The following is a 22959-nucleotide window of genomic DNA, read 5'->3' on the forward strand; positions in this document are numbered from 1 at the left end:
ACTTTATGTTGCTTTGAAAAATGTCATCTCCCTGGAGAGTCTCGAGTTATATTTTTTTGTGTGGGTAAGTTGAGTTGTCTATGACCCTATCTGACGGAATGTCAGTGAGGTAATACTGAATGGGCAAAAGAGTCACGATATTCCATGCAGTTTTTAGTAACTTCACAAACAAATACTCTCTCTCTCTCTAACCTAAACTCTTGACTGAACTCAGCATGTTTTTGATATCATAACTAGTCAGATTTACTGCTTAGCCTATAACAAGCTTACCTCAAAGTTTTTTTTTTCCCAAACAAAATTCTACATATGTTAAATCCATCTAAACTGCAAGCAAGAGAATTTAAACTTGAGTGCTGAGTGGAGAGCTGTTGCTTTGGTTAAGCTGAGCTCAAGTTAATTCTAATCACATTTGATATTTAGACTAGAGAAAGGAGTTGGAGTTCCCATTGTGGATGCATGAGAAATATCTTGGAAAAACTCTACATCCTAATTATATGCATAATTGTTTTCTCATAAAAGTAAGTTACATACTGGTATACATCTATTCCATTTCAAAAACTCAGCATACAAAGCTACATGAAGATAATGATTTCACTTGAAAGGGGCTCAGAATCCTAAATTTCTCTTTCTTAAGTAATTTTTATGAACTTATTAATTTGTAAGGATCCTGTCAAGGAGCAAACAATTATATACAATGACAAATCGTAAGCTGAGATGCATTGTGATTATCAACAAAGACAAATCGTAATTAATTCCATCCTTTTCTGTGACTCCCATACGGTGGTTATTACACCCTACACAAATTCATACAGCACTCCAAGAGATGAAATCAAATTAAACAAAGTCAGAAGCCTTGGCCTCAAATATGAAATTAAGGGGAAAAAGGTGCAAACTAAGGAGGATTTCATCAAACAGACAAGACCAGCACAAGGTCAAGCAGTAAACTTATATGTTTATATAATCAGCAGTTGATATTGCCTCTCTCTGCTACTTATTAACTTTAATTACCTTAGGTCGGTCACCAAGCCTAAGCTCAAGATCCAAGTCTTCTATAGAGCTGGAGCTAAATTCAAACCCTTCAGCTGGTTGGAGATGATGTACTCTATCAACAGAACCTGATTTTAGGAAGAAGGGTAACGATGATGGGATGTCATCCGTTCTTCTTCTCTTGCAACTAACTATAGCCTCATCACCATCACTGGAGACAGAAGTACGAGCACAGCGGACAACCAAATTCAAACTCACAGACAAATTATGATCATTATTTGCGACATGATGATCACCCTTTGCCCTACAAGAACCAGAATATTCTACAACTCTCGAAATCTTCTCTCCTTCAATATGATCTCTCGCCACAGATTTGTTGTTATGATATCTGTTTGTGCCCAAGACTGACCAAGATTGAGGAGAAGATGCAGAAGAAGAAGAAGAAGGTGGGATCCGGGTTTGCTCAGCACAATTCTTTTTACATGGTAGCTGAGCTGAAAGCTTAGAAACTGAGGACGGTGTTGATGTTGCAATAATACCGGGATCGGAACTAGGGTTTTTAGGGTTGTAAACCAGGGCACAAACTTGACGAGATGGGAATTGGAAACTACCCAAAGATGATGAAAAGGGATTATTAGCACTATTTTGGACAGAATGATCATGATCCTGATGATGATGAAGGTTGTTTTGAAGGGCAGTTTCGTCATTTGGAGACTGCTTTAGTCTAGCCCTGTCTCTCCTGTGAACATTCATGTGGCCGCCCAGAGCTTGAGCTGAACGGAACTCTCTCCTACAGAAACTGCAAGAATAAGATCTCGGAGGCCATATGCAGCCTCCGAGAGGCCCTGCTGCATCTTCGGCGAAAGCTTGTTCTTCCCATGAATCATCGTTTGAAGTTGGCACTTGAACATGATGATCGTGATTGGATGAACTCGAGCTGTTGTGTTTACGCTTTGCCCACATCCAATACCGTGCTTGTTCCATTGTTGCACTACTCTCTGCCGCAAGGCTCAATTGTAAGGAAAATCAAAATTCCAAAAAAAAAAAAAAAAAAAAAAGATGAAAGGTAATCAAAGTAGATGGGGTTATGAAAGAAGTGCAATAATATTTGAGTGTATATATTTAAGTTGGAGTCTGAAAAGTACATGGACTGAACTGAGCCAAGGAGGACGTCTGAGAGGTTGCTTAGGGTGGTGTTTAATTGGAAGGTAATCAAAGTGGCAAATACTCTATGCCTTGCCTGATAAAATGGTAGCAACTTTTTCTTTTTGTTTAGTATTTCTGGTTGGCTTTCAGTCAGTACTTATATTTTCTCTCTGTTTTTCTCTTTGGAGGGGGAAGCAATTAATGGTTTAACATATAATAAATCACTGTTGCGGGTCCTGATCTGATGAGTCCCTCTTGTAAGTTGAGGGTGCTTAGAGACAAACTGAAACAAACTGACTGAAATCTCCTTATGTAAAAGAGTGCCAAGATGCTTCAATTCCTCCTCCTTTGTACTAAAATTACATATACAATCAGGCTACACATGATATCATGCATCATCATTATTATATCACTAGAGACATTCAAACTTCAGAGTATGACCGTCACACAATAAGATAATGTACAATTTATAACTACATACCGTAAATTAAGGCCGTTAAGGAGATAAATCGTATTTAAACGAATTAATTTTTCCAACTAATTAACATATATATCATATCGGTCAACATATCATATACAACTACAAGTATAATTCTCACTGAACAGTATACTTTGATTAAGAGGCTAAAAGACTAATTAGCAGAAAGGTAGCCTTGACGATTTTGTTTTAATTCTTTTGTTTTACTCATATTCCAAAGATATACACGTGTGCCGAATATTGGTCGTAGTCTTCTGGGTTGACAAGAAGCCGTCCGTTGTTGAACTTCTGGCAAGTACGTAACAACATCTAGAACACATAGCCCGAGGGCCAAGACACATCCAGTATTCGAAATAGAAGAAAACACCTCATACTTAAAGAAAGAAAAAGAGAAAAAGCAATGGCGATCGTGCAGATTGCTCCAGGTTTATATTTTGGGAACTAGATCTCTTCCGGATTCAAGGGATCTGAGCCCACTAATCAATGAATTCAGACCATTGAAATTTGATCTAACGGCTATAAACAAGGAGTTCCTCTAAAAGTTATAATAATTGTAGCCGTTGAATCAAATTTCAATGGCCCGAATTCATTGATTAGTGGGCTCAAATCATTTTGAATCCGAAGGGAATCCAGTTCCCATATTTTGATCTTCTCTCACTCCTTTATATCAATTGGCTTTTTAGCCAAAATGAGCCAAAATGATCTTTGAGATTGATATAACTCTTTATTTTGGTTCTTGATATTTAAAATCGACAGAAGTGATCTCTGATATTGTTAATAAATTTGGTCATTCCGTCAAAATTTTCCATTAAATTGAGGGTATTTTTGTCAAATCAACATCTCATATTGAATTGGTAGTTTCTTCAATTTAATGGAGATTTTTAACAAAATGACCAAAATGATTGACAGTAAGCAATCTCAATGATTACTTTTATTGATTTTAAATCTAAAAAAAAAAACAAATCGTGGGAGATAAATTGGACTTTTATTTATTTATTTTTTTTGGTTGAACAGAAAAACTCCGCCTATGTCTTACATGGCCGGTCCCAAGCCCGGATAAAGGAGGAGGGGGAGGGCGTCAGGTAGTCGACAGCCGGCACTCCATGATCACGTCGAATCCTTATGAAAATGAATCCAGAACAAAATCGCGCTAAAGCTAGGGCGTCACCCGTAAGTGGCGCGCTGTGTGGCCCGAGCACAGTGATAAGTGAGCAAGGGTCGCTGTATCTCCATCGGCACCCGGATGCAGTGTTAAATGAGCAAGGGGGCCATAGAAACTTCTTTTCGAACGACTCCACTCAAAGTTGTTTGGGAGCATATGCTCCTATCAACTTTACCCGGGACACACAAAAGAAGTACTTTGATCCTATTAGACGGGGGAGGGTGAAGAAGCTAGGACAGAAGGGTAGAGTTCAAGAGAGCAAAATGCGTTTAGGAACGTGGAATATAGGAACCTTAACGGGAAAATCTATGGAAGTAGTGGAAGTTATGGTGAGGAGAAGGATAAATATTATGTGCCTACAAGAAACTAAGTGGGTTGGTAGTAAGGCAAAGGATCTAGAAAACTCAGGGTTTAAACTTTGGTATTCGGGCACAAATAGAACGAGAAACGGTGTTGGCATCATCGTGGACAAGACCTTGGTACAAGATGTTGTAGATGTCAAGAGGGTAGGAGATAGAATCATGGCAATCAAGATTGTAATAGGACAAGAACTTATCAATGTGATTAGTGCGTACGCACCTCAAGTAGGGTTGGATACGAGTTCGAAGGAGAAATTTTGGGAAGATCTTGGAGACTTGGTGCAAGGAATTGCTCAGACGGAGAAGTTATTTATAGGAGGAGATTTAAATGGACACGTGGGCAGGGAGACAGGCAACTATGGAGGTTTTCATGGTGGCCATGGTTTTGGGGAGAGAAACGAGGATGGGGAAGCTATCTTGGATTTTGCAATGGCATATGATCTCTTCTTAGCCAACACCTTCTTTAAGAAGAGAGAAGAACATGTGATCACCTACAAGAGTGGGTCGTCAAAAACACAAATAGATTTTCTTCTAATGAGGAAAGGGGATCGTATAACTTGTAAGGATTGCAAAGTTATACCAGGAGAGAGCGTGGCTAATCAACATCGCTTGTTGGTGATGGATGTACATATCAAAAGAGTAAGACAAAAGAACAAGACTTGGAAGTGCCCAAGGACTAGATGGTGGAATCTAAAAGAAGAAAAACAAGTCATTTTCAAAGAGAAGGTAATCACCCAATGTGTGTGGGATAGAGAGGGGGAAGCTAGCCAAATGTGGGATTCCATGGCTAGTTGTATCCGAAAAGTAGCAAAAGAGGTATTAGGAGAGTTCAAGGGCTTTGCCCCACACCAAAAGGAATCTTGGTGGTGGAATGAGGAGGTACAAACAAAGGTGAAGGCTAAGAAGGAATGTTGTAAAGCCTTATACAAGGAGAGGACCGATGAAAATGGTGAAAGGTATAGAAAAGCGAAGCAAGAGGCGAAGAAAGCTGTCAGAGAAGCTAAGTTAGCGGCTTACGACGATATGTATAAACGACTAGATACCAAAGAAGGAGAGTTGGATATCTATAAACTATCTAGAGCAAGGGAAAAGAAGACAAGAGACCTAAACCAAGTGAGGTGCATCAAGGATGAGGATGGAAATGTTCTTGCTACAGAGAACGCGGTTAAAGACAGATGGAGAGGTTATTTTCATAATCTTTTCAATGAAGGACATGAAATGAGTGCTTCTTTAGGGGAGTTGAGTAACTCAGAAGAGTGTAGAAACTACTCTTTTTATCGTCGAATCCGGAAGGAAGAAGTGGTTGTAGCTTTGAAGAAGATGAAGCATAAAAAAGCAATAGGCCCAGACAATATACCAATCGAAGTGTGGAAACTTTTGGGAGAGACAGGTATAACATGGCTCACTGACCTTTTCAATAGGATTTTGAAAACGAAGAAGATGCCAAATGAGTGGCGAACGAGCACTTTGGTGCCTATCTACAAGAATAAGGGCGACGTACAAAATTGCATGAACTATAGGGGTATTAAGCTAATGAGTCATACAATGAAGCTCTGGGAGAGAGTCATTGAGCATAGATTGAGGCAAGAGACACGGGTTTTGGACAACCAATTCGGGTTCATGCCAGGGCGCTCAACCATGGAGGCAATCTATCTCTTACGAAGATTGATGGAAAGATATAGAGATGGGAAAAAAGATTTACACATGGTCTTTATAGATTTGGAAAAAGCGTATGATAGGGTCCCAAGAGACATTCTTTGGAGGATTTTAGAGAAGAAAGGAGTACGAGTAGCATATATCCAAGCTATAAAGGATATGTATGAAGGAGCAAAGACTGCCGTAAGAACTCATGAAGGACAAACCGAAAGCTTTCCCATAACTGTAGGATTACATCAAGGCTCATCCTTAAGTCCTTACCTTTTTGCGTTGGTAATGGATGAGTTAACAGGACATATTCAAGATGATATTCCTTGGTGTATGCTTTTCGCAGACGATATAGTGTTTATAGATGAAACTCAGGAAGGGGTAAATGCAAAGCTTAACCTTTGGAGAGAAGTGTTGGAATCTAAAGGTCTTCGCCTAAGCCGATCAAAGACAGAATATATGGAGTGCAAGTTCAGTGCAAATGGAGGCCAAAACGAGTTAGGGGTGAGGATCGGAGATCAAGAAATACCAAAGAGCGACCGTTTTCGTTACCTAGGATCTATCTTGCAAAAGAACGGAGAATTAGATGGAGATCTCAACCATAGAATACAAGCTGGATGGATGAAGTGGAAGAGTGCATCCGGCGTGTTGTGTGACCGCCGTATGCCACTAAAGCTCAAGGGAAAATTTTATAGGACGGCAATAAGGCCGGCGATGCTATATGGCACAGAATGTTGGGCGGTGAAACATCAACACGTACACAAAATGGGTGTAGCGGAGATGAGGATGCTTCGTTGGATGTGTGGGCACACGAGAAAGGATAAGATTAGGAATGAGGATATCCGGGGTAAAGTAGGAGTAGCCAAAATTGAAGGAAAGATGAGAGAAAATCGGTTACGGTGGTTTGGACATGTGCAAAGAAGGCCTATTGACGCTCCGATTAGAAGATGCGACTATGGGACAGAGGTTCAGGGCCGAAGGGGTAGAGGAAGACCTAGGAAAACTTTGGAAGAGACTCTAAGAAAAGACTTAGAGTACTTGGATCTAACGAAGGACATGACACAGGATCGAGCACAATGGCGTTCTAAGATTCATATAGCCGATCCCACTCAGTGACTTGGATTTTCCAAGTCTCCAACCTAGAAGTTTTCCTCACTCGGGAAATTAAGGGAACACTACCCCAACCTACATGCTCCACTCAGAAAGCTTCAACATACAAGCTTCAACAAAAGAAAATTCAAAGAACTTAGCGAAGAAGGCTTTGGTGTATTTAACACAATACGTTGAAATGAAGGAAAGCTTATTTATTGATATCCCCGATAAGCTACAAATATGTACATATACATGAGTCAAAATAAACACACAAGAGGGAGCCTTCACAAAGGTTGCTTAGGAGAAGTCTCAGCAGTCGGTAGAGACCCAGAAAGAGAAGGCACCGGAGGGGGATCATTTGGAGCCTCAGTACTGGACAGAACCCTAGAAGGAGGAGGCATCAGAGGTTGATCATTCGGAGCTTCATTACGCGGTACAGCCCCAGAAGACGAAGGCAATAAATGCCTTTGGAACAAACCCACAAATCTCTGATGATCAAGTAAAACCTGACCATCAGTTTCCTTCATCTGGTCAAGCTTCATCTTCATGTTTGTAGCATAGTCATGTGCGAGCCGGTGCAACTGTTTATTCTCATGCTTGAGCCCTCTAATCTCCTGTTTGAGACTCATCACTTCAGCCGCCAATGATTCAACTTGGCGGGTTCGAGCAAATAGGCGTTGGGCCATATTAGACACAGAACCTGCACATTGAACACTGAGAGCCAGCGAATCCTTAATAGCCAACTCATCAGACCGTTTGGAAAGTAGTATATTATCTTTGGGAGTGAGAAGGTTCCTGGCCACCACCGCAGCGGTCATATCATTCTTCATCACGGAATCCCCAACGGTAAGAGGACCAGTAGGGGAGACGAAGGATGGGCGCCATATGTTGTCTGGAGAAGGCGGGGCTACCTCTTCAACAAGGTTCAAGTCAAAACGACGGTCGGAGGGGCCAGACATTTTCAAAGGTGTTGAAGAGAGAAGAGGTCGGACAAATCAAGATCTTAGAAGTGCAAGAATGAAGCTTCTACTGGTGGAGATTCAAGTGTGCTTTGGAACTTAATGCCAGCCCCTATAAAAATCTGCACTCGACGGAGCTTCAGAAATCGAAGAGGCGCCTGCTCAGAAATCGAAGAGGCGTTTGCTTTCTTAAAAGCTGGGCTGCTTAGAGATCACGAGGGTTGATCTCAGAAATCGAAGAGGCGTTTGCTTTCTCAAAAGTTGGGCTGCTCAAAGACCACGAATGCCGATCTCAGAAATCGAAGAGGCGCTCGCTTTCTCAAAAGCTGGGCTCCCCAGAGACCACGAGGGCCGATCTCAGAAATCGAAGAGGCACCTACTTTTCCAGCCTTGTCAGCACCTGTCACACGCACACTCAGCTTTGCGGAAATTATGGGCATTCTGTCGAAGACTTCTGGTGAAGTAGAAAGCACATGAATCTTACTGTTCAATCACCCACTTCCCACACGCAACAATAGCTCATGGGTACCACAGATAACTTTGCCAAAGTTCTCTGCCAAAGTTGAGCACGTGAAGCTTGCAGCTCCCACTACATCGCTCTGACCAAGAAGGGTAAAAGAATAGCAAAGAAACAGCACTAACAAAGTTTAGACCCATAAATTTTGAAGGTCTAGCTACCATATTATTACCCACAAGGGTAAATGAACAGTACCACTGCTGGATAATTGGAAAGTCCATGTGTGTCAACCTCTGTGCTTCGTGGCAAGGTAGACTAGCAAACATGCCCAACCTTTACTCACATTTCGAGAAAACACTCCCAATAAGATTGCTTGCTCCAAAATCGAAGAGGCACCGTCCTCCGAATCTCGAGAGCCAGACTCCCAACATGACTACTTTCTTAAAAATTGAAGAGAGGGTAAAAGAACAGTACCATTGCTGGATAATTGGAAAGTCCCTGTGTGTCAACCTCTGTGCTTCGTGGCAAGGTAGACTAGCAAACATGCCCAACCTTTACTCACATTCGAGAAAACACTCCCAACAAGATTGCTTGCTCCAAAATCGAAGAGGCACCGCCCTCCGAATCTCGAGAGCCAGACTCCCAACATGATTACTTTCTCAAAAATCGAAGAGACACTGCTCCCCGAATCTTCGAGAGCCAGACCCCCAGCATGATTGCTTTCTCAAAAATCGATGAGGCATCGTTCTCCGAATCAATCGAAGAGGCGCTCGCTTTCTCAAAAGCTGGGCTGCTCAGAGACCACGAGGGCCGATCTCAGAAATCGAATAGGCACCTACTTTTCTAGCCTTGTCAGCACCTGTCACACGCACACTCAGCTTTGCAGAAATTATGGGCATTCTGTCGAAGACTTCTGGTGAAGTAGAAAGCACATGAATCTTACTGTTCAATCACCCACTTCCCACACGCAACAATAGCTCATGGGTACTACAGATAACTTTGCCAAAGTTCTCTGCCAAAGTTGAGCACGTGAAGCTTGCAGCTCCCACTACATCGCTCTGACCAAGAAAGGTAAAAGAATAGCAAAGAAACAGCACTAGCAAAGTTTAGACACATAAATTTTGAAGGTCTAGCTACCATATTATTACCCACAAGGGTAAAGGAACAGTACCACTGCTGGATAATTGGAAAGTCCCTGTGTGTCAACCTCTGTGCTTCGTGGCAAGGTAGACTAGCAAACATGCCCAACCTTTACTCACATTCGAGAAAACACTCCCAACAAGATTGCTTGCTCCAAAATCGAAGAGGCACCGTCCTCCGAATCTCGAGAGCCAGACTCCCAACATGACTACTTTCTCAAAAGTGAAGAGAGGGTAAAGGAACAGTACCATTGCTGGATAATTGGAAAGTCCCTGTGTGTCAACCTTTGTGCTTCGTGGCAAGGTAGACTAGCAAACATGCCCAACCTTTACTCACATTCGAGACAACACTCCCAACAGGATTGCTTGCTCCAAAACCGAAGAGGCACCGCCCTCCGAATCTCGAGAGCCAGACTCCCAACATGATTACTTCCTCAAAAATCGAAGAGACACTACTCTCCGAATCTCGAGAGTCAGACCCCCAGCATGATTGCTTTCTCAAAAATCGATGAGGCATCGTTCTCCGAATCTCGAGAGCCAGATACCACAGACCACTTTTTCAAAGTGCTCTGACAGAGTTAAAACATGTGAAACTGGCAGCTCCCACTACCGTGCTATGACCAAGCAGGGTAAAGGAATAGCATTACTACTTGTTGTTAGGGAGACTCCTATATATGTCGACCTCCATCCCCAACGGACAGGCAGACTTGCAAAAATGCTCAACCCTTCATCATATCTGAAAGGGCACTCCCAACGAAGCCTTTCGAAATATTCAGCTTTCTTTCCCCCCGATAATACCTCTGCAAACAAGCTATACTAGAGCAAGAATATCTCATATCATCAGGGTTAAAAGCAAGAGTATCCCATATCATGCTTTTTCCCTGTCTTTTCCTTTGGCCTTGTTTTTACCTGCAAGACAAGGAGAAAGAGAGCAATCAGTCAGCACTTGGAATCAAGCTTCCAGCCAGGAACTGACTGCCTGGAACCCCTTACCTGATTACTTACCTGGCATTGCTCTCGAGTACTCATCTTCAACGTCTTATGTTTCCAGGGAAGATTCCGCATCTGCTTGAGGAACAGATAGGGCAAGTGCGAAGGATACAAGGAAGCATGTGGAGACAAGCGTAACAGCACACGTGCCGATACATCCATTACTCTGTCAAAAGCAAAAGTATCCCATATCAGCAGGGTGGAACGTACTCTAGATTTGATGGACTTGTTTTGACCCTCAAATTCTTCAGTCGGCCTTATACTCTGGAGGAAACCAGAAAACCCTCCAGCTCAGTTCAAGAATAAGCCTGTGGAAAGTTACTTCTTCAAAAGCAAAAGTATCTCATATCATCTCTTCTCATTTTTCTTCTCTTTATCCTTCATGCTGCTGCAAGATGGGGAGAAGGTGAACAATCAGTCGGATTACCTTGTCTGTCACCTCTTTCAGCAGACCCCCTAGCTCGGCGACTTGGGGGACTCCTACTACATGGTTTGTATCGCGCTTGACCAAGCCTGAAACTACAAGTAAGCTTCAAGTGAAATTGATACATTACCTTGTGCATCTCCACCAGTTAAAGATACCACCCCTGGATGGAGGAAGAGTACTTCCAGAGAAGCTGCCACATCTACCTATAAGACAGATAAGGCAAGTCAAGACGACACCACACTCCGATATTTAGAAGTTTCGTGATTACGAGATCATTCTCCCACAATATTTCCTAATGTCATTTGTACTAAATCATTCACTTGTACTCACTAAAGGAGAGCTTGAACCTATGTACTTGTGTAAACCCTTCACAATTAATGAGAACTCTTCTATTCCGTGGACGTAGCCAATCTGGGTGAACCACGTACATCTTGTGTTTGCTTTCCTATCTCTATCCATTTATATACTTATCCACACTAATGACCGGAGCAATCTAGCGAAGATCACAAAAAGCGACCGTTTTCGCTACCTAGGATCTATCTTGCAAGAGAACGGAGAATTAGATGGAGATCTCAACCATAGAATACGAGCTGGATGGATGAAGTGTAAGAGTGCATCCGGCGTGTTGTGTGACCGTCGTAGGCCACTGAAGCTCAAGGGAAAATTTTATAGGACGGCAATAAGGCCAGCGATGTTGTATGGCACAAAATGTTGGGCGGTGAAGCATCAACACGTACACAAAATGGGTGTAGCGGAGATGAGGATGCTTCGTGGGATGTGTGGGCACACGAGAAAGGATAAGATTGGGAATGAGGATATCCGAGGTAAAGTAGGAGTAGCCGAAATTGTAGGAAAGATGAGAGAAAATCAGCTCCGGTGATTTGGACATGTGCAAAGAAGGCCGACTGACGCTCCGGTTCGAAGATGTGACTACGGGACAGAGGTTCAGGGCCGAAGAGGTAGAGGAAGACCTAGGAAAACTTTGGAAGAGACTCTAAGAAAAGACTTAGAGTACTTGGATCTAACGGAGGACATGACACAAAACCGAGCGCAATGGCGTTCTAGGATTCATATAGCCGACCCCACTTAGTGGGAAAAGGCTTTGTTGTTGTTGTTGTTGTTGGTTGAACAGAAAACCCCAAACATAACAAAACCTACTACAGAATAATTGTACAACTCGGCCTAATCAAGTTTATTAATAGACTTACGCATATGATTGCACTTATAAATCATGTACCTATGTATATATTCAAACAAATTTAATATTGTACATTATCAAAAGAGTAAGATCACAATTTAACCAGAGCCGGCCTTGAGGGTGTGCAAAAGGTGCCACCACACAGGGTCCTCAAATTTTCATTACATGTGTTACTACTACAAAAGAGTTTTATAGTGTCAGTGAGTGGTGTCAGTTTAATATAATATAGTGTCGGATAAGACAATTGCGACACTAACTAAACATGACGTCGGATTTACTATCGCTTATAAGCGTCATAAAATGTCTATGTCGCTTTTAAACTGACGTAAACATACATTTTAATAATTTTTTAATACTGGTATCGCTTTTAAGCGACATAAAGTATGAGTGTGGATTGAAGACTGGTGTCGCTTTTAACAATTTTATACCACTAAAAACTATAATAATTATATATATATATATATATATATATTAAATTAAATTTTAAAAATTGGTGACCATTGGATTGGCTTAAATATACATACCATTCAATTTCTTAAGTGTTATACATGCAAAATAAATAAATTTAAATCTACTTAATAAATAAATTTATACACACCATTGAACTTGATTGGATATGAATTCTACGAAACTAATTTCGACGGTTATAAACGAAAAATCACGATTTAACGGTTATTTTAACTCCGATTTTGATGATTTTTTTACAACTACACTCCTTGACCCTATATGAATACAATGACTGAATTCGATCTTCAATTTAAAATATTTACACTAGTGGATACCACAAATCTTATGTTATACTTAATGAAAGTATAAATAAACTCTAAGTGTTAGTGAGTCTATCGTTTTGATGAGATACGCATCCTATGAAACTAATTTCAACGATCCAACTGTCAAACTTGTTTGTATATGCTTCGAGATCGCATACGCTAAAAATCACAAAAAACAAACATTCAGAGATCAAGTAACGGGACAAAACTTTTTTACGGTTATAAACGAAAAATCATGATTTAACGGTTATTTTAACTCCAATTTTGATGATTTTTTTACAGCTACATTCCTTAACCCTATATGAATACAATGAATGAGTTTGATCTTCAATTTAAAATAATTACACTACTGGATACCACAAATCTTATGTTATACTTAATGAAAGTATAAATAAATTCTAAGTGTTAGTGAATCTATCGTTTTGATGAGATACACATCCTACGAAACTAATTTCAACGATCCAACCGTCAAACTTGTTATTATATGTTTCGAGATTGCATACGCCAAAAAACAAACATTCAAAGATCAAGTAATGGGACAAAACTTTTTTACGGTTATAAACGAAAAATCACGATTTAACGGTTATTTTAACTCCGATTTTGATGATTTTTTACAGCTACACTCCTTGACCCTATATGAATACAATGAATGAATTTGATCTTCAATTTAAAATATTTACACTAATGGATACCACAAATCTTATGTTATACTTAATGAAAGTATAAATAAATCATAGGTGTTAGTGAATTTATTGTTTTGATGAGATACGCATTCTACAAAACTAATTTCAACAATCCAACCGTCAAACTTGTTTGTATATGCTTTGAGATCAGATACTATACAATGAAAATTTCCTTACAACGTGAAAGGGACTCATTTTCATGAATAATTACCATTGCCTACTCAGTTCGTTAATTATGCCAATATCGATGACGACCTAACATATGATGACTTGGAATAAATATATTAATTATTTTATATATTGTAATTATTAATTAGACTATGTTTCAATTAGCATGTGATGATATTTTATAATAAAATTCTATTTATGTTTTTTATTACGTATTTTATTCAAGTTAAATTTTATTTATTAAAATTTTAAAATGTTATATGAGATAACACAAAAAAAAAAAGCTGGTTATTTTTTTTTCTTTGGGTTAAATATTAGGCGGGAAATGGATGAATTGGATGAAATATTAGGTGGGAAACTCTAGGCATGAAAGGATGAATTCGATGAAATATTAGGCGGGAAATTTCCCACTTGGTAAACTTAGTGTCAGTTTTAACCGACACTATCATATTTTAATGCGACAAAAGTTTCATTAAACCGACGCTATGTGAATTTGAAAAAGTGTGTCAGAAGTTGGTGTCGGTTAAGACCGACACCAACATGAATTTAAACCGACACCGTACTTTTAATAAAGAGTGTCATAAAGTTGACTAGTTAGAAAAGTGTGTCAGGTTGGCATCGGTTTTAACCGACACCATGTACATTTAATTCGACACCAGTGATTTTAAATTCGATGTTAGTTAATCGCGCCTATAGAAGATCATAGACTCCAAGACGTCCATGAATGGGATGAAATGCATTTTTCATCTTTAGGCGTGTAAAGTTTTAATATTTTATACACTACCAGTCCTCTAATATACGACGATCTATATAACCGTTATTTTTCAGGGAATTTTAACAAAAAGTTTTTAATACTATTCATTTTACTTTTTATTTTTAAAATTCAAAATTTTTAAGTCATTTTCTTTAATTTTTCTTATTTTTTACGCATCATTCTTGATGGACTTATTTTTTACTTACATGATCGTTGGATTGATGCCAAATATGTCATTATTCATATCTGTCTATGTCTAGAAAGTTAAGGGTTTTTAAAACGTTCTTATTCTATATGGAAAAGTAATGAGGAGACCATATTTTTGTATCACATTATTGTACTATATGATATGGTAAGTAATGTACGCATGTTGTATCAATTAATGAATTTATCTCATTGAATATAGGTAGTATGAATCACTTATACCATATTAGATAGTACACTAATGTGGTATAAATATGTGATTCCCCTAACTCTTTTGTTGAGGGATTCCTCAAGTAAACTTATTTGAGGGATTCCTCAAATAAACTAAGGGATTCTTTGTAGGGCTCTCTTCACATCGTATTTTAACGATCTAACCGTCTACCTTTTAGGTCATCTCTCAAATATCACCTCTACCGAAAATCACCCAAATCCGAAACCCTTTGACCGTTGGATTAAATTATAATGATATTAGTGTTTCTTTGAAAAACTATATTCGTCTATTTTCTTCACTATCATTGGAAGTCTTAATGTTTTGAATTATCTAATTTTTTATAAGGATGATATATGAATTATGTACTAAAGTATAGATAGTTAATTTAATCGTTGAGAAAAGTTACAGAATGAGGACCACAAGATGTCTCTCAATAAAATTATTTGAGAAATCCCTTAGGGTTTTGTATAATAGTAGAGATTAAATTTGATGAAGATCTTGAGCTTGAAGGCCTCTGGTTCAATTTATAAGCAATGGAGAAAGAGTAACCTCGATCTTATTGCTGAGCTAGAGCATGGGTAAATCAGTCATTTGACATTGATAGTGACTATAATTCTTGGTTGGTAGCCCTCACCTGTATTTTGTGGTGGTTCACTCGATCATCATGGTGACATCAACATGTTGAATGACGCGTACATAGACACTTAAGGAGGCAAGATATTATTGAATATAGTCGTCTACATGGCAGACACACTTTGGGGAGGAGCCTGTTTGAGCCCTTGGACAGGTTGAGGCAGTCATTCGAGTCAGAGATAATATCCTTAATTGGGCTTCAAAGTTGGTGGGCTAGAGTCGTGCGACTTTGTGTAAACAATAAACAATTTAGCCCCATAACAAGGCTTATTTTATATTAATAGTCCTATGTGTGTGTGTGTGTGTGTGTGTGTGTGTGTTAGTCACTTTGTACTACGATTTAGTGGTAATCCTCTTTACTTGTAAGTGAGAGGTCTTCGATTCGATTCTCTCCAAAGGTGAATTTGGACCACATTATTGTAAGCCTATTGTGAGGCTAAGCTCACTCCCTTCACCTTAGTATATATAATATCATTTGTTCAAAAAAAAAGTTCAATATATATAGGGGTATGCTATCCACACACGATATTTTACTTCTTACAAACCCCTTGATAATTTCTGTCTATTGATCTTCTTCAATTCATCTGATCTAACGGCCGAAAATTAAAAAGGTGTGTGAGAAGTAAATGAGATGTGTGGATATCATACCCATATATATATACAGATTGCTTAAGGGAAGGGATCCCCATTTTTTGAAAAAAATGGGGATTAGGTGTGGGGCCCACTCCACATCGAATTTCAACGATCCGAACCGTCTATTTTGTTAGTCTCGATTCATAGATCATCATTGCTAAATATTAGCTAAATCGGAAATGTTTAAGACATCTAATTGGGTTCAAGGAAATGAACGAATACTTTGTTATATAAGAAATAATAAAATTTGATCTTGATAATTAAATAGGCAAATGGTTTCGGATTGAATTAAATTTTTGCAAGGATGATCTATGAATCGAGACTAACAAAATAAACGGTTCGGATCGTTGAAATTCGATGTGGAGTGGACCCCACACCTAATCCCCATTTTTTTCAAAAAATGGGGATCCCTTCCCTTAAGCAATTTGTATATATATATATTACTTAACGGTAGAAGAATTTTATTAAATTAAAACAAACAGAAATGCGTACATCAAATGCCAAGGTGTTGGACAACCAATTTGGCATATCAAGTTCATTCTAAACAGTGGCGAAGCTAGGATTTCTTGGGGGGAGGGGCGAACTTAAAAGAATGCAAGGTTAAAGAAAAATGGCAACAACTAAATATTTTTATATAGTAATGTCTTCCATAATTAATTAATACAAACAAATTACAATTGTTTCCGGCGAGGTTTCATGTCATGAAAACGTCGCATAATAGGCTCATTATCAATAAAAGAAAATACATCTTTCTCAATGTAAACAAGCATGCTATCACTCAACCATTGATCTCCCATTTTGTTACGCAATGGTGTTTTCACAATCTTCATGGCAGAAAAAGCTCTCTCCACCGAAGCGGTTGCAACGGGTAACACCAAAGCCAATGTAAGAAGTTTATACACTAACATATAGCTTTCACACCTTCCGGTCTTCACTAACTCTTTTGCAAGATCACTAATTCCTCTCAATGATGAAAACTCACTATGCATCTTTATATCATGAATGTAATTGTCAAGTTGAATTGAAAGATTCATAAGGTCCATACGATCAAAATCTTGAGGATAAAGTTGGGCTAAACGAACAATTTTTGCTTTGTCAAAAGATGCAAAATTATTCACCAGACTCAAACATGTCATACAAAGAAGTAACTCGGTGTTTACCTCATTGAAGCGATCATTCAACTCCTTTAGTTGCATATCAAGGACTTGAAAATAGAGGTCCACACGATAGTAATGGAAGTTTGTGATTTTTGGAGCTTTACGCCTTGATTTTCCAGGTACGAAATGCAAATCTTCCATGTTAGGAATGATAATATCATGCTCCTCACAAAACTTTTCTACATCTTGAAGCAAGTCTCCAAAGTCATCATCTCTCAAGGATTGTAGTCTTTGCTTGCATACTTCCACTAATGCCATCGCATTCACAATATCTTGATCTTTCTTTTGCAATGCTTGTGATAACTCATTTGTAATTCCCAATATAAGTCTCATCAAGAAAAGGTGAAATGCAAAATCAAAAGTTTGTATGTCTTTGAATAACCTAGTTGCTTCACCGAGATTATCTTGGTTGCGATCACTTTTAATCCATTCAACCACCTCCACCACGGCTTCAAACATAACAATAATACTAACTATAGTACCATAATGCGAGTTCCACCGTGTATCACATGGACGCATGAGACTCATTTCTTGATTTAACCCTTTACCCGTTTCAAGATTACCAAGATTAAGAGCTTTCTGAATTTGTGCTTGTTGTTTCTCTCTAAATGCATCACGACGCTTACACGATGATCCAATAAGATTCACCAAACTACTAGCATTGATGAAGAAATTGGCAACATCCTCATTTTCCTTTGCCACGAATACAAGAGCTAGTTGGAGTTGGTGTGCAAAGCAATGAATATAAAATGCTTGAGGGTATTTGTTCAAAATCTTTGTTTTAAGACCATTTAACTCACCTTTCATATTGCTAGCTCCATCATAGCCTTGTCCTCGTAACTTGAACATACTCAAATTTGTTGTAGCAAACAATCTCTCAATGGCCTCTTCAAGGGAGCTACTAGTTGTAGAGGAGACATGTTGAACACCCAAAAACTTTTCAATTGCTTCTCCTTTTTTGTTCACATAACGCAATACCACCGCCATTTGCTCTTTAGTTGAAGAATCACGTGCTCCATCAACCAAAAGAGAAAAAAAATGTACCTTCCATATCTTTAGTGATTGCATCTACAGTTTCAATGGCACAAGCACGGACAAGATCTTTTTGAATATCGGAAGAAGTATACTTAAGATTCTTGGGACCATTCTCAAACACAACTTTCCTAACTTGTTCATTATGCTTGGAAAGAAATTGCATAAGCTCCAAATAATTGCCCCTATTGCTTGATTTCAACGATTCATCGTGGCCACGAAAAGGCAAACCTTGTCCCAACAACCATCTTGTGCACTCAAGTGAGGCACTCAATAAAGTACGATAATTAATGCGAGCTTCATCAGTTTGCTTAATCACAAATGTTTCAATGTGTTGTTTTTGTGTCATCAAATCTCTAGCTTGTTGTACAACTTTATTATGAAGACTTCCAACGCCTCCCTCATGGACTCGAAGATTTTCGAGTCCTTTCTTCCAATTTGTAAACCCTATCTCAGTGAAGACATCACTTCCAGTGCTACCCATTTGATCAAAATCACATTTGAAAAGATAACAATAACGGAAAAATGCAGCATTTTTTGATATACTATACTCCAACCACTTAAACTTATCAAACCAACGAATGATAAAACATCGATTGTCACTAACCTTTCTTGGCATGATGTGGTCTCTAGGTTGACAAGGATCAATTTGGAGATAGTGTCTACGAATTGTTTCACGATAATTAGGTGGATAATCAATCATTCGACGTCTATGTACAGGGTCTGCAGGAAGATTAGCCAATATTTCATCCAAATCCAACTCACTGGCTTCACTTTGTTGTGACCTACTTGGAATATTTGAAGGAGGACTTCTTGGAATATTTGAAGGAGGAGGAGGACTACTCGGAATATTTGAAGGAGAAGGACCACCCGAAATGTTTAAAGGAGGATTTAAGCATTGTTTCTTATAGTATTGTTCCATTACGTAACTGTAAAATGGAAAGAAATAAAAATTCTTAGACTCTTAATCCTAAAGTAGACTATACTATTACTATAGTATGTATAATAACTAATCCAACCAACCAACAATTCAATTAATCAAAATTACTAATAACCAATAACCATATTCGTATCAATTGGGTTAAATTTGTATCAATAATTTGTATCATAGAATCATAGAAGCATATCAAAAATTTGTATCAATAATTCGTATCAATTGGGTTAAATTTCTAATTCCCAATTCGTATCAATAATTTCACCCTAAAAATAATTTCATAATTTCATATCAATAATCATAAAAGCATATGATTCACATCAATAATCAATAACCAATAACCATATTAATGCATTATCATATAATTTTATACCAATTAAATGAAATTTGTATTGAATAATTAATTAGGTTAGGGATTATACATTTAAGAATTAAAAAATTTACCTTTAGATGGTGATTGGTGGAAGCCGACGGTCACGGCTCAAGCTCAAGTTGGAGAGGACGAGAGTGGTTTGGCGCTTGTGAACTGTGAAGGCCCTGTGTTGATTGGTGGCTTGTCAGCTTGTAAAGGCACGTTGGCTTGGCTGCTGGGATGTTGGGGAGCAGAAATTAAAGCTCATGTGTTGATTGGTGAAGAACGGCACGGAAGGAAACAAAAGTAAAAGGAACGGGGTTGGGGTGGGGGGACAGACTGACTAGGGTTTTTGGGCGACACGCGGAAGCGGTCCCCATTTGTAATTTTTTTTTTAATTCAAACATACAAAACGGCGCCGTTTTGTATAACAATTTTTAAATTTTTTTTACCAGGCCCAAAACGACGTCGTTTTGGCCTGGTTTAAAAAAAAATAATTAAACTGCAATCTGCAGATTGCAGATTGCCTAGAAAAACAGAGGAGCTGAACCAGGGATTTCCGAGAAGGCGCGCGCGAGGGGAGTGGCGGCCGCCACTCCTCGCCCTCACGTGGCTTCGCCACTGATTCTAAATCACACACATACCATCTCTACTAACAAAAGATGCAACCAAATGTGCAGTTTGATTGCTTACCCTTGCTCCTCGAAGTACATGCCGAAAGCGAACTGCTTGCACATATAGTTAGCTATAATCTCAATGTCATGAACAGTAATGTCCTCCTGCAGCTCTCGTTGTTTAGTGAGGATGTCTATAAGAATTTTGGAATCAGTTTCCACCTCAATCTTAACGAACCCAACACCATTGTAACCTAATAGACCTTCTCTAACTACAAAAGCTTTCAGCAGCGAGACTAGACCCACAATAGACATCACCATCGCCACCACTCCCTTTGGATAGGCCATATTCATCACGTACAGTTAACCTTCATAAAACTCACGCGGTTTGGTCCACTTTAGAGCACTCTCCACCGTCAGAATTGACCGGCATCATCATCTCAGGAGTATGCTCTAAACTAAATTAAATATCGATAGACTTTGGATCCGGTCCCTATCCACTAATATTCTTTAACTAAAACTTAATGGACCTTCTCAATTTTTTTATCAAAGCCCCTACAATAGGTTAGCAATAATGTGGTTCAAATTCACCTTAATTTGGCGAGAATCAAATCTAAGATCTCTCACCTACAAGTGAAGATGAATAATACTAGACTGTAGTATTAAGGGCACGATGAGCTAGCAATAATGTGTTTTAAATTTGCCTTAGGCGAGACTTGAACCTAAGACCTCTCACATACAAGTAAAGAGGAATACCGGTAGATAGTAGTGATCTATATGTTTGACATTTTATGAGATTTATGATCTCATATATATATATAATAGGATCAAGGGACAAAGATTTTGACAAATATTTTTATACTTCTTTTTAACCTTTAAATTTTATAGCATCTAGTGGTCCTAGGTAAAAGATATATGGAGGATTTTAATCAATAGGAATTGGATCCTCTCCTGAGCAGGAGATCAGGATCCTCCTGACCCACTAACACGGGCCGTTAAATTTTGATCCAACGGCTACAATTATTATAACTTTTAGAAGGATCTCCTGTTTGTAGTCGTTGGATTTTGATCCAACGGCCCGAGTTAGTGGGTCAGGAGGATCCTGATCTCCTGCTCAGAAGAGGATCCAATTCCTAATCAATAAATGACAAGAATGATGACATGGAATATAAATAATCATAAATAAAAAAAATAAAATCTGCAAAAACGTAAGAGGGAGGGATGAAGACCTCCATTGATTTCGTGATTGCCCAGAACAACAAAATTTGGTGTGTCTTCATGACAATTTGACCAAAAGAAATAAAAAAGTGATACTTACAACTTAAGAACTACATCATGTTTAAGTTTTTTAGTCAAACTGGTCCCTGAGATTTGCATAACTCATCACTTTGGTCCATGAGATTTGAAATCAATAGAAATGGTCCATGAATTTGTCCATCATCAACCATTTTGGTTATTCCTTGAAAAATTAAGGATCAAATGACAAAAATACCTTCAATGTAATAAACAATGGGCCAAAATGATTTGACAAAAATTAAGGGTGTTTTTATCATTTTATCTTTATTTAATGGAGATTTTTCAAGGAATGACCAAAATGATTGATGAGGACAAACTTAGGGACCACTTCTATTGATTTCAAATCTTAGGGACCAAATTATTAAGTGATGAGTTATACAAATCTCAGGGATCATTTTGGCTAAAAAGCCTAAAATTTAAGATATCAAAGTTTTGCCATAGCCCAATTCTCACCCAAAGATACTAGCCAAGGATGATGAAGACATAGGGTTTAGGATGTAATTTTGTTTATTTAACAAACAATTTAAGATATCGAATGATAGCTTGATATTCTTTGTGTGCTTTGGAATTTTGTATAAATCAAATTAAAGTAGCATGTAGTGAAAGCATTGAAAACTTGTTTGTCATGATATTGGAATTAGGGTTTTGATGAACAAGTTTTATCCTCTATAATTTTTTGGACCGTGCTCTTGCAAATCAAGAGTTAAAACTATAAGCACTTTTATAATTAAATTCTACTCATTTTTTTCAAGAAAAATCTATTGGTTTCATTGCATATATAGATGTTATTAATCAAATATAATATATGGCATAGAGGGTTTCAAAAATATGAAGATTGAAAGAAGAAGAGGAAGAAGGAAGGATCGTTGAGTTTTTTTTTTTTTTTTTCTCTTTACACGATTCTTTTTTTTTTTGTAAACATAAAATTACTTAAATTAGTTTATTTTATTTATTTATTTATTTATTTCCATATCATTGCCCTGTCAACGAGAACAATTTAAGTTTAAATTAGGGACCTCTAGATTAGACTAGATCTAAAGGTTGAGAAGAAGTGTAAAAGTATTTGTCAAAATCTTTATCCTTTGATCCTCTTTCTGACACACCCCGACCTGGGATGTCCACTTGGACTCGGAATCGAGCGTGCTGGCTGACACTTGGAGGGTGACGAAGCCATAAAATGTAGTGATGTGGAAAATGTGAATAAATTTAAACCTAAAAGTGCCTAAATACAAGAGTGCGATGTGAGCAGTAATGAACCCAATTCACACGTGATGACAAAGCATAAGTACAGTAAAATAAGGTGAGAAATTATACCATCGAAGGTAACCGTCTACCCCAAGATTTGCCAAGAATCCTCGTCGATATGAAAGCGCAACTACTAAAACCTGGAGGGGCGAAAAAGAAGGTTGAGTAGGACCAAAAATAAAGTTTTAATAAAAACCTTTGAAAACGTTATAACCCTTCGCCGTAAAAATGTATA

The 22959-nt window shown here is 38.4% G+C and overlaps 2 protein-coding genes and 1 long non-coding RNA gene across 3 annotated transcripts; 1 reads left to right on the forward strand and 2 right to left on the reverse strand.

Annotated features, from left to right (window-relative positions):
- Positions 1 to 742: 742 nt before the first annotated feature.
- On the reverse strand, positions 743 to 2313 carry LOC126593724 (zinc finger protein 10-like). Its single transcript, XM_050259835.1, has 2 exons — positions 2133 to 2313; positions 743 to 1985 (listed from the first exon to the last, which is right to left on the reverse strand). The coding sequence occupies exon 2, from the start codon at positions 1969 to 1971 to the stop codon at positions 988 to 990; it is 984 nt and encodes a 327-aa protein (XP_050115792.1). The 5' UTR covers positions 1972 to 1985; positions 2133 to 2313; the 3' UTR covers positions 743 to 987.
- A 7098-nt stretch (positions 2314 to 9411) lies between these two features.
- LOC126593956 (uncharacterized) lies at positions 9412 to 11493 on the forward strand. Its single transcript, XR_007613071.1, has 2 exons — positions 9412 to 9510; positions 9728 to 11493. It is a non-coding gene; the product is annotated as an uncharacterized LOC126593956 (long non-coding RNA).
- Positions 11494 to 16634: 5141 nt separating this feature from the next.
- Positions 16635 to 18238, reverse strand: LOC126592245 (uncharacterized). The gene is made up of 3 exons (XM_050257967.1): positions 17356 to 18238; positions 17016 to 17166; positions 16635 to 16677 (listed from the first exon to the last, which is right to left on the reverse strand). The coding sequence occupies exons 1-3, from the start codon at positions 18236 to 18238 to the stop codon at positions 16635 to 16637; spliced, it is 1077 nt and encodes a 358-aa protein (XP_050113924.1).
- Between the last annotated feature and the right edge of the window lie 4721 nt (positions 18239 to 22959).

Source organism: Malus sylvestris, chromosome 12, assembly GCF_916048215.2.
Source record: "Malus sylvestris chromosome 12, drMalSylv7.2, whole genome shotgun sequence".
Classification (NCBI taxonomy): domain Eukaryota; kingdom Viridiplantae; phylum Streptophyta; class Magnoliopsida; order Rosales; family Rosaceae; genus Malus; species Malus sylvestris.